Below are 15299 nucleotides of genomic sequence, written 5' to 3'. Positions count from 1 at the left end.
TTATCGAAAATTCACGTGACAATACTCGATGGAAGTCGCTCTCTCGAAAGAAAATCACCGACTATTTTCCAAAATGACGTGTAACATCTTCAATGGTACGTTTTTCATATTCTGTAAGTATGTACCATATGCATGTATGTATTATTTTGCACATTATTAAAATAAAGGTGAATGTACCTACGAAGTAGTACAATTTACTTTTCGTCAGATTCTCGTTACTTGAATTTTTTCCTCTGTCCCTCTCGATTATTTGAACTCCTGTTATTTTGAACTCTCGATAATTTGCTTTTTTTCTCTGGTTTCAAATTATCGAGAGTTGACTGCACTAACAAACAAATCTATATAAAAGGGCAGAGTGTTAACACTAAATGTAGTATGTAGAGATAGATTTGTTAAGAACTAATTTGTGAGTGTTAAAATGCTTGCATACAAATGCATACGAAGAGACATCTGTTAATTTTTCCCAAGTAATGGTGTAATCTTTACTTCGGTAGACTGTTCGCGTCAAACTAATGTGAACATGTCTGCGAGTCTAAAGAAAGAACCTGCAAGCTCAAGTGGTGGAAACCCATTATCGGTAAAAAGAAAATACTGACAGAAAAAGCTTAGAAATTCACCCTGCACCTTCCTCAGGAAGCCATCGAATCGTGCAAGGATGGGAAAGGTAATCGGCCACTTCTTTCTTGAAGGAACCATCCCCGTATTCGAATAATCAATCTAGGTGTTTTTTTAACTATTTCCTCCCGAAAGCGTGCGAGTCCAATGAGCGTCACGTTTCACAATGTGAAGCTACCTAGCTTGTGCCGGCGAAAGATGGGTGTTTCTAATTAGTTCCGGCCGACTGGCATCAATATTAAGTGCTTGTAGAAATCGAGATTATGAGGTTCGTTGTCAACAGATTACTGATAGTGACGTGTTTACCGTTCCCACGTTTAGTCTTTGTCTTTCCGCTTCCTCGAACCCAATTAGTAAAAATCAGAATACTTGGGCAGCCAATGGTGTAGCAGCCGCCACGATGCCACTATTAAACGCTCTCTCCTGAAGGTTGTGCTAAGTAGCGAGTGTCATCTGCGCAAATCTTTCAGCAATCTAGTTCGATTACATTAAACACGTAAGCGTTTGCTAACCGTACGCTTCTGTTCGAAGCACAAGGGACAGACTTCCCGTTGGTAGCGCTAGAGTCACATATCCAGACATCCTAATATTAACTCTATTCAGTCGTCACATAATAGAACTTGCTTCTCCCGCCGGTCCAGCTTCCGCCGCACTGAAAACAAAGCTAGAGTGGGATGGAGCATCTTTACCCCTCTCCTCCCCACTGACCGCTTTGAATCCCCACCAGGCGTTGCCTCCGCTCCCCACTTCTGCCCACAACACGTGGCTGGCGGGAGAGAGAGAGAGAGAGAGAGAGAGAGAGAGAGAGAGGTGTTACAAGCAGTAATAATAGTTGTTTACTTCTTTATGTGAGTGAAAACTGTTGATATAGGGAATGCCCCCGAAGGAACAGTATTCAGTAGCCCGTAATATGAGACACATGAGTGGAATGCAATATCAAAATTTTTGACGAATAGTTGGAATATGCCGGTTGCAGACAATTTTAGCTGAAACAGGGGGAGGCACTCCTATATTTACAGTGACATAGTATATTTATGTTTTTAGCTGCTTATTGAGTCGAAGATAACGCACACAGCATTACCTGTGAATACACCTAGGTCTAAAGTAAACATGCTCAGAAATATGTTTCCGAATAATGTTGAATATTCAATGACTCAGAAAAGTGGTAAAGATTCCCTGCGTGAGATAAGAAGTGGGTCTGTGCTACTTATAGAAAAACCGTTTGCTTTCGTTCTGAAGAGTTCCTTACGAGCAGAAAGATGTGCCTTCTGTTTAAAAACGTGAGTACTGGTCCCTTCCAGACATAACCTAAACGATTCAAAGTCTTCAATTTTTTGTCATCTGATGATTGATAGCATTCGTGGAAGAAAAAGAAATTAGAATGCATAAGTAAATTGTCTGTATGTGCTTTATGATATTTTATTGAATTCAAGCTCTGACATTTTTTGTAGTATTTATTATTCAATCTACGTCAAAACTTCGGTGAAATACTCTGATGATTATGCCATAACTGAACATTTCCATTCACATGAGAACACGTAAGCACGTCGATTTTTAGATTTACAAGGATGCGTAACGTGAGCCATTACTATTAGTAATACATTTAATTTCAATGACTTGAGAGAATTATAAACTAACAAACACTTATTATGCACACAAACACTACATCATCGTTCATTCATCGCATCACTCTGTCATCTTCTGGAACACTTGTTTCAGAACATGTTTTTGACCTGTTTGTCCCCCCCCCCCCCCCTCCGTTTTCCAATCCAAACTTCCAGGTGAAAGAAATCTTTCCACTGTTTTGTTGTTTGTTGCACAGATTTTTCCTTCGTTCCTCAATACAGAAACTAATTCTAATGCCAGCTCATGCACTGAAGCCTTCAAGAGGCACTATAGATAATATAATTTATTATTTTTCTTTGTTCTCGCTAATGAGTCACATTTTATGCCCTTAACAATATCAGTGCAATTCAACAATGCTGAAGTGTGTGTGCTCCTCTTTGTGTATAGGCCCAAAATCAAATATGATTGATATGGTGCTTATGTAGGTTATGCAGTGCACCAGATCAAGAACTGTGTGACTTTAGCATCACCTTATTCGAGAAAATAACACAATGCCCTGTTGTGTTCATTACTGCAACAATGAATGATACTCGAAATGTAATATTTATATAATATTCTTGCAAAGTTGAAGAAACTTTTGTTAGGCTTCAAATATCAGCAATGGGTTGGTGAAGCTGTATGTTACAAATTCGGCAATGAAACACCTCAAATGGTAGATATGAGAACGGAAATGAGACAAAAATGAAAGCTCAAGTGAAACGGCTGTCAAATCGGCCTTTATTGTATTTGTTCTCAGCTTGTGAGTTTTTCATTTCAGCGAACATAAACTTCTTTTAAAATTCTTGAAGAGTTTTAACGAAGGAGTGTTCACATCTGTCACCCCGCTTTAGTCATGAATCCTGGCGGCTTGATTGTTTTATTGGTCCGGCATAAAATACCTATAATTCAGAACTTAAATTCCATGGAATTAATTTCGTGCTCTGTTTTGACGATTGCATTATTAATGTACGAAACTCTGTTCACGCTTACCTGGTACGTTTGAATAGTTATTCATGAAATTTTAAAATACGATACGCATAAAGGCTTTCTGCTGTTAAAATAGCCGTGACTCGCGACCCTCGCGGAGAAAGTAGGGATTTTACTGAACAGCGAACTCACGACAGCCGAAATACAAAATAAATGTTTGAGCAAAAAAATCGTCGTATGACTTATCGCATGTTTCCATTAAATTTATTTGAAGAGTTATTTGTTAACGTCTAGCAGGCATCGCTGCATAATTCATTCATGCACGTAACCATCGTCTTCCATTGCCGCCTCCTGTGTGGTAGCTATTACTACTAACCCCAAGTTGTTTTGAATATGTTGTTCCTTCCGAAAATATAACTGCTAACCAACATAAAACGTGCTATATTATCAACATACCCGTTGCGTTCATAGATTCCCGCAAGTAAAAAGATGTAACGGTATCCGTAATTTGCCGTAATGAACACTAATTAACCAAATAGTCCATAAAGTTACCGTATGTTGTTTTAGGTTGACATATTTCAGTAGGAAAACGCACATTTGTTAGATAAAGTGTTGAACACTGCCAACTAAAATTCATTACTAATCTAGCAACAGAACACATCGTTGAACAATCTGCACTAGGACATAGCAAGTATAATTTGTTTATATGTAAGTCTAGATGGAAACTTGAGCACTGTATGTAACAAACTGAAGACAGGCTAACACTTAATGTCACGTGTGGGACATGTAATTTACATATAACTACCAATTCTTCAACCATAACTAACAAATTATCTAGCACCACTATTGATCAGATATTCTTAAATACTGACATTGAGTATTAGAAGGGAAATATCAATATAAGGTATAGTGATCAATATACTCACTTCATTGTTCTACAAACCAAAATTAGGCGATACAGTTAGCAAGAACAAAAGAAGGCAGTTATTTCACCCAACAAACATGCAGCACTTATGGTACCCACTAAGGAGGAACTGTTAGGATGAAATATATGGTAAAAGTTACATATTGGTCCCCCTTTGCATTTTTCAGCATGGTGTGGATGTAAACGTGATGCTTTGCTACCAGTCAGTTTCTTACCACAGCCAAACTTTCTTCCACATTTGTTGGCTTCGCCAGCTTACAGCCAAACTGTCACTTTCCAATTTAACCTAGACCTCGAGCTGCGCTACAGATCAGCCTGTCACCGCAATCAAGATTCTGGGGTGGAAGCAGAGAGGGGGGTGGGGAGGGAGGAATCCAGTTCATAGCTTTAGCTAAATGTGCAGATACAGGGCTGATTATGAAAATTTTGTTTTCTAGAAATATTTACACCTGGTTGAAATATATCAATTCTCATCAAAAATGAAAATTGAAACCAGTGCTAGAAATCTAACTAGGCTCACCACTAACATTTAGAAATCTTCTACAGAAATATGCAGACACTGTGAGGTCTCAACAACTCATAAAGTGACAGGTGTTTTTATCAGTATATCAGAAAGTGCAAAACTACATTCAAAAAATAATGAAAGAGAGAAATATGGGAAGTAATAATTATATCACAACTGCCAATAACAATATGAAAGCTCTATGGGGCATAGTAAAACAGCAAACATATAGTGACAGTTTACAAAATTTCAATGCAAATTCAATAACAACTTGCACAGAAATTGCTAAACCAAAGGAAATTGTGTTCAACGTCAACATATGTCTTTCAAATATAATTTGACACTTGACTCAGACCATACAGTAATAGTCACATATTATCAGACACCTCAAACAATAATTCAGCTTCCATTTTCTTTTCTTTCAGCTAATTAGAGACATTTTAATAATCATTATACTTTTGAAAGTTCACTATTCTACGGCTATATACGGCATCCCAGATTACATTATCATCAATGGTAGTGACTTTATAATTAAACCATTCACCCATTTGTGGAACAGTTCCATCAGCTGGAACTGTCTCTAATTTAATTAAAGTGAAATTGAAATTGCGATTCTGTGGTTTCTCAAAAATACCAGAAAACATTTTCCAAAAGAGCCTTCAGATTTACTGTACGAACATCAAGTCCTTTCCACAGCAGAATATGATTTCAGAGGAAGCTGATGAACTGATACTGCAATTTTTGAATCTGTAAGTAAAATGCTCCATAAATTAGACAATGGGGCTCAAGTCACTGGTATATGACTTGCTCTGCCCAAGATTGTTGTTGTAATTGACCAAAACACATTAATTTTTGAGCTCGTTTAACTACATGTAACAACAAATTGTATAAATATAAGAATGTACACAAACTGACAACATCAAAAACAGTTCAAATGGCTCTGAGCACTATGGGACTTAACCTCTAAGGTCATCAGTCCCCTAGAACTTAGAACTACTTAAACCTAACTAACCTAAGGACATCACACACATCCATGCCCAAGGCAGGATTCGAACCTGCGACCGTAGCGGTCACGCTGTTCCAGACTGTAGCGTCTAGAACCGCTCGGCCACCCCGGCCGACCTGACAACATCCACACATTTTAAAATGTCCACGTATGGCAAAATAATAAATGTACAAAAATAATCTGACAAACAGCGTGAGCAGCAGTCTGCAGCTAATTGCAGATGATGCTGTGGTGTGCGGAAAGGCACCATCATCGAGTGACTGTAGGAGGATACAAGTTGGCTTAGGTAAAATTTCTAATTGGTGTGATGAATCCTCACTCTAACATAGGAAAATATAAGATAATACAGATGAGTAGGAAAAACGATCTCATAATGTTCAAATACAGTATTAGTAGTTTTCTGCTTCACACCGTCAGATCGGTTAAATATCTAGGTATAACATTGCAAATCAATCTGAAATGGAACGAGCACATAATGATGGCATTAAGGAAAGTGAATGGTCAGCATCATCTTAGGAGGATAACTTCAGGGAAGTGTGGTTCATCTGTAAAGGAGGCCATGTGTAGAACACTAATACGACACATTCTTGAGCACTATTTGCATGTTTGGGATCTCCACCAGGTTGGAATGACAGACAACATCAAATAATTCCAAAGGCAGGTTGCTAGATTTGTTACCAGTAGGTTCAGTCAACACATGAGTATTACGGCGATGCTTCATGAACTCAATGGGAATCCTTGGAGGGAAGGAAATGTTCTTTTTTGTGGAACACTTAAGAGAAAATTTAGAGATGCAGCATTTGAAGCTGACCGCAAAATGATTCTACTACTGCCAATGTACATTCCATGTAAGGACTACAAAGTAAGAGAAATTAAGGCTTGTGCAGAGCATGTAGCCACTCATTTTTCCCTTGCTGTATTTGCGAATAGAGTCGGAATGAAAATGACTAGTTGTAGTACAAGGTACTGTCTGCTGGATACTATGCGGTGGTTTGTGGAGTACTTGTTTAGATGTAGAACTACAAAACTTTTTTGGATGAAAGAAAGAAATGTAATAATAATAATGGAGTGAAGAAGAAGAAAGGGACCATTATTCAGAACTACAGGAATTCTCCATATTCCATGTGTGTATGTTTATTAGATTATTGTATTAATTAAAAATTGAAAATCCATGCCTGTCCCATGAAAGTGAAAATGTCCAAGATTATAATTTACAGCAAGAACCAAATTTCCACACGGAACAAGTAAAAAGCTGGCTTCTGTGAGAAACTAGCATTATACATCATCCACAAGGGCACTGATGCTGAAGTACTCAGTTGGCATTGGAGACCAGCATGTGGTTTTCTGAAATGACTGTAACCATGCAATTAGAGACAGGTGAACATAACTGAAATGATTGAAATGCTGGGAAGTGGGAGAGAATTTTTCGTCTTTCACAAGGCAGGGACACTTAAATGTTCTGTATTAGCTAATACAGAATTACAGGACAACATTTTTCACAGACAATTTGAGTGCTAGAATGCAGTCAACTTCTATTGATGATGAGTCACAAGCAAAGGCACATAACTTTCATTGTGAGTTGCACATGTCAATGATTAAGATAGCCATGTTGCAGATGCAAGAATATCACAATAATATGGAGTGGCCAGACTAACAGTTGTCCTGAAGTGGGGCAGCAGTCTTTACAGCAGTTGGAGGGGCAACGGATTGGACAAATGACTGATCTGGCCTTGTAGCACTAGCCAACTTACTGTGATAAGCTGAAAGCAATGGGAAACTACTGCTGTTATATATCCCAAGGACCTGCAACACTATTAAATGGTTTAATGATGATGGTATCCTGTGGGGTAAAATATTCCAGAGATAATAGCCCCTTTTCCGACCTGTGCGTTGGGACCCCTCAGGCGGATGTTGTTATCAGGAAAAACAAAATGATATTTAAAGGGTCATAGTGTGAACTGTTAATCCTTTAAGCCAGTAGGTAAGTTGGTTGGTTAGAGAATTTAAAAAGAGAAATGGATGAGTTGAAGTTAGCTATAGTGGGAATTAGTCAATTGTGGTGGCAGAGGAGAGCAGGGCTATCAACAGAACCAAATAGGGTCAATGAAGAAGTAAGTCAAATAATGAACAAGAAAATAGGAATTCTGGCAAGCAGCTGTAAGCAGCATAGTGAATCCATTATCATAGCCAAGACAGATACAAAAGCCAACCCCCACTACAGTAGACTGTGGTTATATGCCTATTAGCTCCTCAGATGAGGAAGAGACTGCAAAAATGTATGATGAGATAAAATAAATTATTCAGTTAAAGGAGGACAAAAATGTAATTGTGGTGGGTCACTGAAATTTAGTAGCATGAAAGGGAAAAGTGTAGGAGAACATGGACAGGGAGAAGGGAAGGAAATGGAAACCCACTGGTAGAATTTTGACAGAACACAAGTTAATCATTGCTAACACTTGGTTTAAGAGTCATGAATGAAGGTTGTATCCTTGGAGATCAGGATACACTGGATTTCAAATTTATTGTGTAATAGTCAAGGACAGAGATTCTGGAACCAGATTTTCAACCAAAAATCATTTCCATGTGCAGATGTTGACACTGGCCACAATTTATTGGTTACAAACTGCATATTAAAACTAAAGAAATTCTGAAAAGGTAGAAATTAAGGACATGGGATCTGTATAAGTTAAAAGAACCAGATGTCCAGAGTTTTTTCTAAGGGATCGTTAGCCAGTAGTTGACAAATGGGAGAAAGAACACTGTAGAAAATGCTTGGATAACATGTAGAGAAGGACTAATGAAGGTAGCAGTGGGTCAAGTAGACGGAATAGGATAACACATGAGATATTGGATTAAACTGAAGAAAGAGAAAATAAAAAAAATGCAGCAATGATCTAAAAATGACACTTACAGAAAGTGCAAAATAGCAAAGCAGAAATGGCCAGAGGAGAAATACAAAGCTGTAGAAGTATGCGTTACTATGGGAAAGATAGATGTCACCTACAGAAAAATTAGACACACCTTTGCAGAAAAGAGAAGTACATGTATGAATGTTAACAACACAGATGGCAAGTCAGTACTAAGCAAACGAGGCAAGGCTGAAAGGAACATATAGAAGGGTTGTACGGAGGTAACAAACTTGAAGATAATATTGTAATATTGTGGAAAGGGAAGAGGAAGTTGATGAAGATGAGATGAGAAGTATGACATTTGGAGAATAATTTGAGAGAGAAGCGAAAAACCTACGTCAGAAAAAGACATCTAGAGTGAACGACTTACCCTCATAGTTACTGAGAACTGTGGGAGTTCATGATTAAATTCTACTTGCTATGCAGGCTATCTAAAACAGGTGAAATACTCTGACTTCAAGAATAATGTAATAATTCCAAGTCCATAGAAGATGGATGCTGGTAGGTGAGAATATTACTGAACCATTAGTTTATTAATTTGTTGTTGCAAAATTCCGACACACATTCCTTACAGAAGACTAGAACATCAAAGCAATAGTGACCTTCCATTTCTGTGGAACCCAAACTGATCTTCCCTGAGATCACTTTAGAGAAAGCTTTTGACAATGTTGGCTAGAATAAGGTAAAGCTGTCATCAACTTGGAAGTTCATTTGAATGCCATAGTGCATTACTAGGCACTATATTACTGAAGAAAGTATGCTCTTTTCTTCCTCTGACATTATAACTGACTTAGCCACTCAGTTGTTGGGTGATATACTGCTTTATGTGGACTTCGAAGCACAGTGCAACTAGGCATTTTTACATTTACAAACATTAACAGACAGATAAAAATCCGAGAACTAACTGGAGCTTGTACCTGAGATCTTAGGATCTGTAGGCTGGTACTTAACTGAGTCACACATTTGACTGGAATACAGCCATCGAAATTCTGAAGGTAGCAGACATAAATTACATGAAATGAAAAACTATCTACAGACCTGTTCTTACACTGTAAGGTGCAGTGCGCAGGCTTGCAAGACAGGAAAGGGATCTAGGCCCAGATGAAATCTGCGCAGAAGATTAATAACAGTGGGTTTGTACACTGGCCAACTGGAGTGAGGTTTTTAGGCAGTTCACCAAGCTCACTTGGGCAAATGCTGGTCTGGTCCCCAAGTTCTGCTTCAGACAATGTGATACATAAACAGTTAAACTTTGATAACACACATGACAAAGTTTAGATGATTCACAGAAGAAAATGAAGAAGAAGAAGTGAAGGATTATGTAAAACTTTACAGAAACTAGAAAATAGCTGTAAGACCCCAAGGCCAGGAGAAGGCAGTACCTAGGTGAGAAGGGAATACGGACAGGGTTGTAGCCCATTGTTAATGTTGTTCAATCTGTACATTGAGCTAGCTGTAAAGGAAGCCAAGGAGAAATTTGTAAATGATATTGCAGTTCAAAAAGAAGAAATAAAAACTTTGAGATTTCCTAGTGACATTACAATTCCATCATAAATGGCAAATGACTCGGAAGATCAGTTGAATTGCATAGCTAGGATCTTGAAAAGAGGTTATAATATGAGCATCAATGATGGTAAAACAAAGGGTAATGGAATTTAGTCAAATTAAAATTAAGTGATGCTGAAGCCGGTAAAATTAGTAAATGAAACATTAAAAGTGGTTAGATGAGTTTTACTATTTGGGGAGCATAATAAATGATGATAGCCGAAATAGAGAGGATGTGAAATGTAGAGTGGCAATAGTAACAAAAGTACACTTGAAAAAATATATGAAATATAAATTTAACTGTTAATGCTGTAGGAAAGAAAAAAATTAAGTGTTAGGAAGCTGTTTATAAGGAGTAGAACTTTGTACAAAAGTGAAACTTGTATTATAAATAGTTTGGACAGGTAGACAATATAAGCTTTACAAATGTGCTGCAGAAGAATGCCAAATATTAGATGGGTAGACTGAATAAGTAATGAGGAGGTACAGAATCAAACTGGAGAGAGAAGAAATTCTTGACACAACTTGACTAAAAGAAAGGATTGGTTAATAGGACACATCATGAGACATCAAGGAATCATCAGTTTGGCGAGAAAAGGAGGAGGGGGGGATTAAAAATCACCGAGGGAGACAACTGCTCAACTACACTAACAGATTCAAATTGTTGTCAGTTGCAGTAATTATGAAGAGACAAAGAGGCTTTCACACAACAGACTAGCATGAAGAGCTGTATCAAACCAGTCTTCAGACTGAAAACTACAGCACCAAAATGACTTTTCACACCATAGATGTGTTAAATAGAAGTGACTGAGTGGGACCATTTGTGTTTCATTCCTGATAAAGATACAAATACCCTTATGTCAAACTTGATTTTTTCATGTGACTGACTTAGTACAACAATAGACCAGCAAGTATTTAATGCGGCATGTTATGCAGTTGTATACTTCTGCATTAGGAGGAAGAAACAGATTGAAGCTTACTTTTACAGGTTAATATAGTCACCTGTATTCTTAACAATTCTGAAAATACAGTATTCTACAAAATATAAGCTTATTTCCATGACCACTACTACTTATTAATAGTTTGGATTTGGGGATTGTTCACCAGTTGACAAAGCTGTTTATTTCTTCTTACAGAGGCTCTTTGCTGCTGAAAGTCACAGCAATGTTGTGTAAGGTAAAATCTACAGTTGGTTCTACTCTCATGTAAGAAATTGGAGCTAGAAATTAGCTTTATTTTAACATGTGACACGAATTGGGCCTTTATTTGGCTTGGGCATTGTATATTCAGGTGTCCTTTGGGGTTCTATACTTCTACCACTTTTTAATCAGTGACTCATGCAAGGGGAGAACTTTTTCGCTTGAAAGTGAGAAACTGTGGTTTTTTTCCCCCCTCAAGGGAAAAAAAAAATTCTTTTGCCATAGACACTTTGTAGATCAATGTGCTTTGTCCAGCCTTTTACACCATCTAGATTCTATCCTTAAAATGAAATTCAAGAAGAACTGCAAATCATCCACCTGTGACTGCCATAATCTCTGCATTAGATTAAAGAATTTTCTAGCCATAAATTTGTTTATATGTGAGAATAGGTGGAAATTGGATGGTTCCAAATCTGGAGGCTAATGCCATTACATGCCAGTACATTTACTTTATGAATGATTTCCCCCCTCCCCTTTGCAATCCAAGCTTCTTTTCATATTTTTTTTTCAGTCAGTCTGTCCAAAAGACTTGGATTGTATTTATGAGTTTTACCCCTTCCAAGATAACTGAGGAGGATGATTCCATTTGCATCCAAGCCCTTTGTGGCAGGTAAAATCTACTTTTATCTTTTTGGATGCACAGCCTCTGGCTCCCATCTATTGGTTTATTGCTGTTGCGCTTCTTACACGAATAGCAGCCTTAATCCCATTCATAGTAACAAATTGATGTACAACATCTGTTGACTTATTTTTAAAATACTCCAAACATTACTAAGACAGTCATTTTCACATTTGCTTTTGGTCCGTATCTGCCAAATATGGTATCCATCTCACACAGGGGCTTCTTGTTGGTGATTATTCAAATAAAATGTACTGTGCTCCTTCATCTTATGTCTTTGGAATCAGCTGTTTCATACACCTTTAACTGTTGATAATCCAATACCATGTTGTGCATTATTTCAATGTTTACATGTATGGTTGCAGTTTTGGCATGCCCATCACATTGGTAATCTTCAGGTGAATTACTCCTGCATTTGAATTCAGCTACTTATTTTATAACTCTAGAAAAGGTAGAGGCAGGCTCCTTATAGACCTTCACCAAATTTGGATCAATTTCCAGTGGCAGTAAACCCTATGAGACAAAGAATTTTATGAGGGCACAAATGCCAAGTTATCCATCTGACAGTACATTACATGCCTATTTTCAAAAGCCATAAAAACACAGTTATACAGCAGATTTAGTTGATACTTCACTTAAGGTACTGCACAACATGTACCATACCTATACAACTAAAATAAAATTCCACCGATATTAGTGCCAGATAGAGATTTTCTTCTTCCTCTACTTTTTGATACATATTTATAACAGGCACTAAATAATAGAGGGCATCATATATTAGGGGAATCAGTTGTTGGTTTAAGCTAATAGGTTGATTCAGAATCTTGCTGATAATTGTGCTAGGTGTGATATTCTACACCCATCAAATAATGACATAATCAGTGAAGTAGTGGGAATCAGGTAGCTGAGGTTGAGTATTGACAAGCTGGACTTGAGGGGAGTCTCCCATAGACTGCACATCATGTGTAATTGTGCTTCTAGCAGAAGCTGAATGATATTACTTTTACTGTCAGAATACTGTCAGTGGTCATAATCTGTTTTGAACTGGTTTACCCTCTGATTCTCAAACAAAAGTTGAAGACTTTTCACTCTGTAAACTTCTGTTTGTGACTTCCTTCACAGTGATAATGTAAATTACTCCACAGCTGTAGTTTAAAAGTGAAGGATAAAATATTTCTTAATATAAATAGTTTGTTTCATGACACATGAAGAGTTTCAGCTTTCAGTGAATCCATTTGGAAGCGGTAATAGAACATGGCTCAGCACAGAGATCTCCCTCAACATGGATTGCAACTGATGGTAGATTATTAAACAAACAAACTACTTACAGGTTGTGCTACTTTGTTCGTCATTGAACTTCCTGTTCTCTGCATGAGCCTTAAAGGTCATTTAGTAATGCCTATTGTGACTGCAAAAAACTGAAGGCAGTACCATGGTACTATTTTGAGAATTCATGCTTGTTACATGATGCAGCCATCCTGAATTTCCTTTTTAATATTGTTTTCCTAGATCATTTGTTGTGATTGCACCAGGATGGTTTTTAATTATAGAGTCTAACTGATTTTCACCCACTCACCCTCCCTCCCTCACTGCACCTTCCCCAGTCCCTGTGCAGTATATAAGTAATTTGAAAGTGACATATTATACAGTCAAATTGTTGGTGTCATTTATATTATTATGTTAAATATTGTTTCCTTTTCTTAATCATATTCTACCATATTCAATTAGCATTTCAAAGAAGATTGTTTACTGTCATATGTTATATGAACATGTGGCAGTGATTCAGTGGAACCCAAAATAAATGTGCTGTTGTTGCAGTCAATGAAACTATCAATAAATGAGCAGTTAGATGAAGCAGTGCCATAGTTTATAACCAGGTTTATGTTCCTACAGCTCGTATGGCAGACGATGGACTTTGTCTATAAACTACAATGACAGTTTTTGAAACAAGTGGCATGAATGGTATAGCAGATGGAATCAGAGGGGTAAAAAAAATTTTTTTTGTTTGATGATAAAAGATTTAGGTGATGACTCTTATTACAGCTTCTCCAGGGAAACATTCATTGTACTTTAGCCAATTTGTGTCTTGTACGAAGTTTGAACTTTCTCAAGGTAAAAATTGACTTATAACAGTACAGAAGCAGAAACAGAATTTGCCCCAAAGCCCAATAAATCTGTTTCAGCCTTGCAGCTAATGAACTGAGTCATGTGACTAAGTATTGTTCCAAGGTGAAAGTAGGCACTCAAAACCCACTTTGTATGAGGAGGATGGGAGCCAAATTTGAAGAAAAGTCATCAGAGAGTGTAAGGTGTCAAAGACAGAACATTAGTAAGAGGTGTTCTTGTTTAAGTTCAGACATTTGATTTTCACAAGTTTCCTTTTTACCATTAAAACATAAATTTGTAAGACTCGTGATACCAGCCCAAACCGGTGAGTTAACTGTTGGTACAGTAAAAAGGTTGTGAGTTCATCACACCCAAACAAAAGTTGAAGCTCAGCAAAAATGAACTTGTGCCAGTTGTGGCTGAAATGTTGATGCTGCAAACCAGAACTGACAGAGATTACAACAGAACATAAGTGGCTAGTTGTTTAGTTGTAAAGTAAAAACACTTTTGGTGTGACTGTGTTATGGGGTGCATTGGTTATGTCCATTGAACTGTATGTGGAAGCAAGTGGAATTCACATCTCATCTGAATATTAAGAATGTATGAACTTTTCCTGTATCACTTTGTGTAAAAGCTGCAGTGGTCCCTTTAGGTTGCAACACATCCATGTCCCACGGGCTTCGTCTTATTGCTAGAGTTTCATATGCAATGACCCTAATATCAAGAGAAGAAAGAGAGGAGGGAAAGGCTAGTTCATAAGTTTATGCTGATCTTGACAAATGCACAAATTTTGCTTACTATTTAGTTTTGTCTGTTTGACATCAATAGATTAATTTCTCATTCCAGTGGTAAACTATCAAGATGTTCTGGTTGTCAATTCTGTTATTACTGTGGCCGTGAGTGTCAAAAATCTGCTTGGCTTGACCACAAGTATGAATGCCACTTGCTAAAAAAAATTTCACCCCGTGTTGTGCCAGATGCTGCCATGCTTGTTGCAAGAATTATATTTAAATTACAGGTTAGTACTAATGGTATTATTTCAATGAAAACCTTTTCTGTCCACTGTTATTTTGTAACTCTGGGTTTGCAAATTTTCAGAGAGGAGCGGATCAGGAAATGGGATTTTACTCAGACAATACGTACCGTAAATTCAGAGATTTGATGTCACGTGAGTAGAATATTCTGTAAAATCTTCTATGCCTAAAATTAAACATAAATGTTTCCTGGTTTGGGTACTTTATTTAAAAAAATGAAAGTGTGGTATATAGTGTGTAATTTTGGATACTAAGGCAAAAGCCAGTTAATTGAAAGTGTAATAAAATTCTCTCTATGCTAATTTAC

General features: G+C 37.3%; 1 protein-coding gene across 2 annotated transcripts in view; it reads left to right on the top strand.

Annotated features, from left to right (window-relative positions):
• The first annotated feature begins 1400 nt into the window (after positions 1-1400).
• Positions 1401-15299, top strand: part of LOC124723064 (histone-lysine N-methyltransferase SMYD3) — a 104663-nt gene continuing 90764 nt past the window's right edge. Inside the window, exons 1-3 of one of the 2 annotated variants that reach the window (XM_047248241.1) lie at positions 1401-1895; positions 14805-14976; positions 15057-15126. In XM_047248241.1, coding sequence (XP_047104197.1) covers positions 1726-1895; positions 14805-14976; positions 15057-15126 — 412 coding nt within the window. In that variant the 5' untranslated portion in view covers positions 1401-1725. Of the gene's footprint in view, positions 1896-5177; positions 5324-14804; positions 14977-15056; positions 15127-15299 lie in introns of those variants that run through there. The other variant, XM_047248242.1, reaches the window with a different exon arrangement.

Source organism: Schistocerca piceifrons, chromosome X, assembly GCF_021461385.2.
Source record: "Schistocerca piceifrons isolate TAMUIC-IGC-003096 chromosome X, iqSchPice1.1, whole genome shotgun sequence".
NCBI lineage: Eukaryota > Metazoa > Arthropoda > Insecta > Orthoptera > Acrididae > Schistocerca > Schistocerca piceifrons.
The sequence above is the reverse complement of the archived record's forward strand: the minus strand, read 5'-3'. Positions and strand labels throughout refer to the sequence as shown.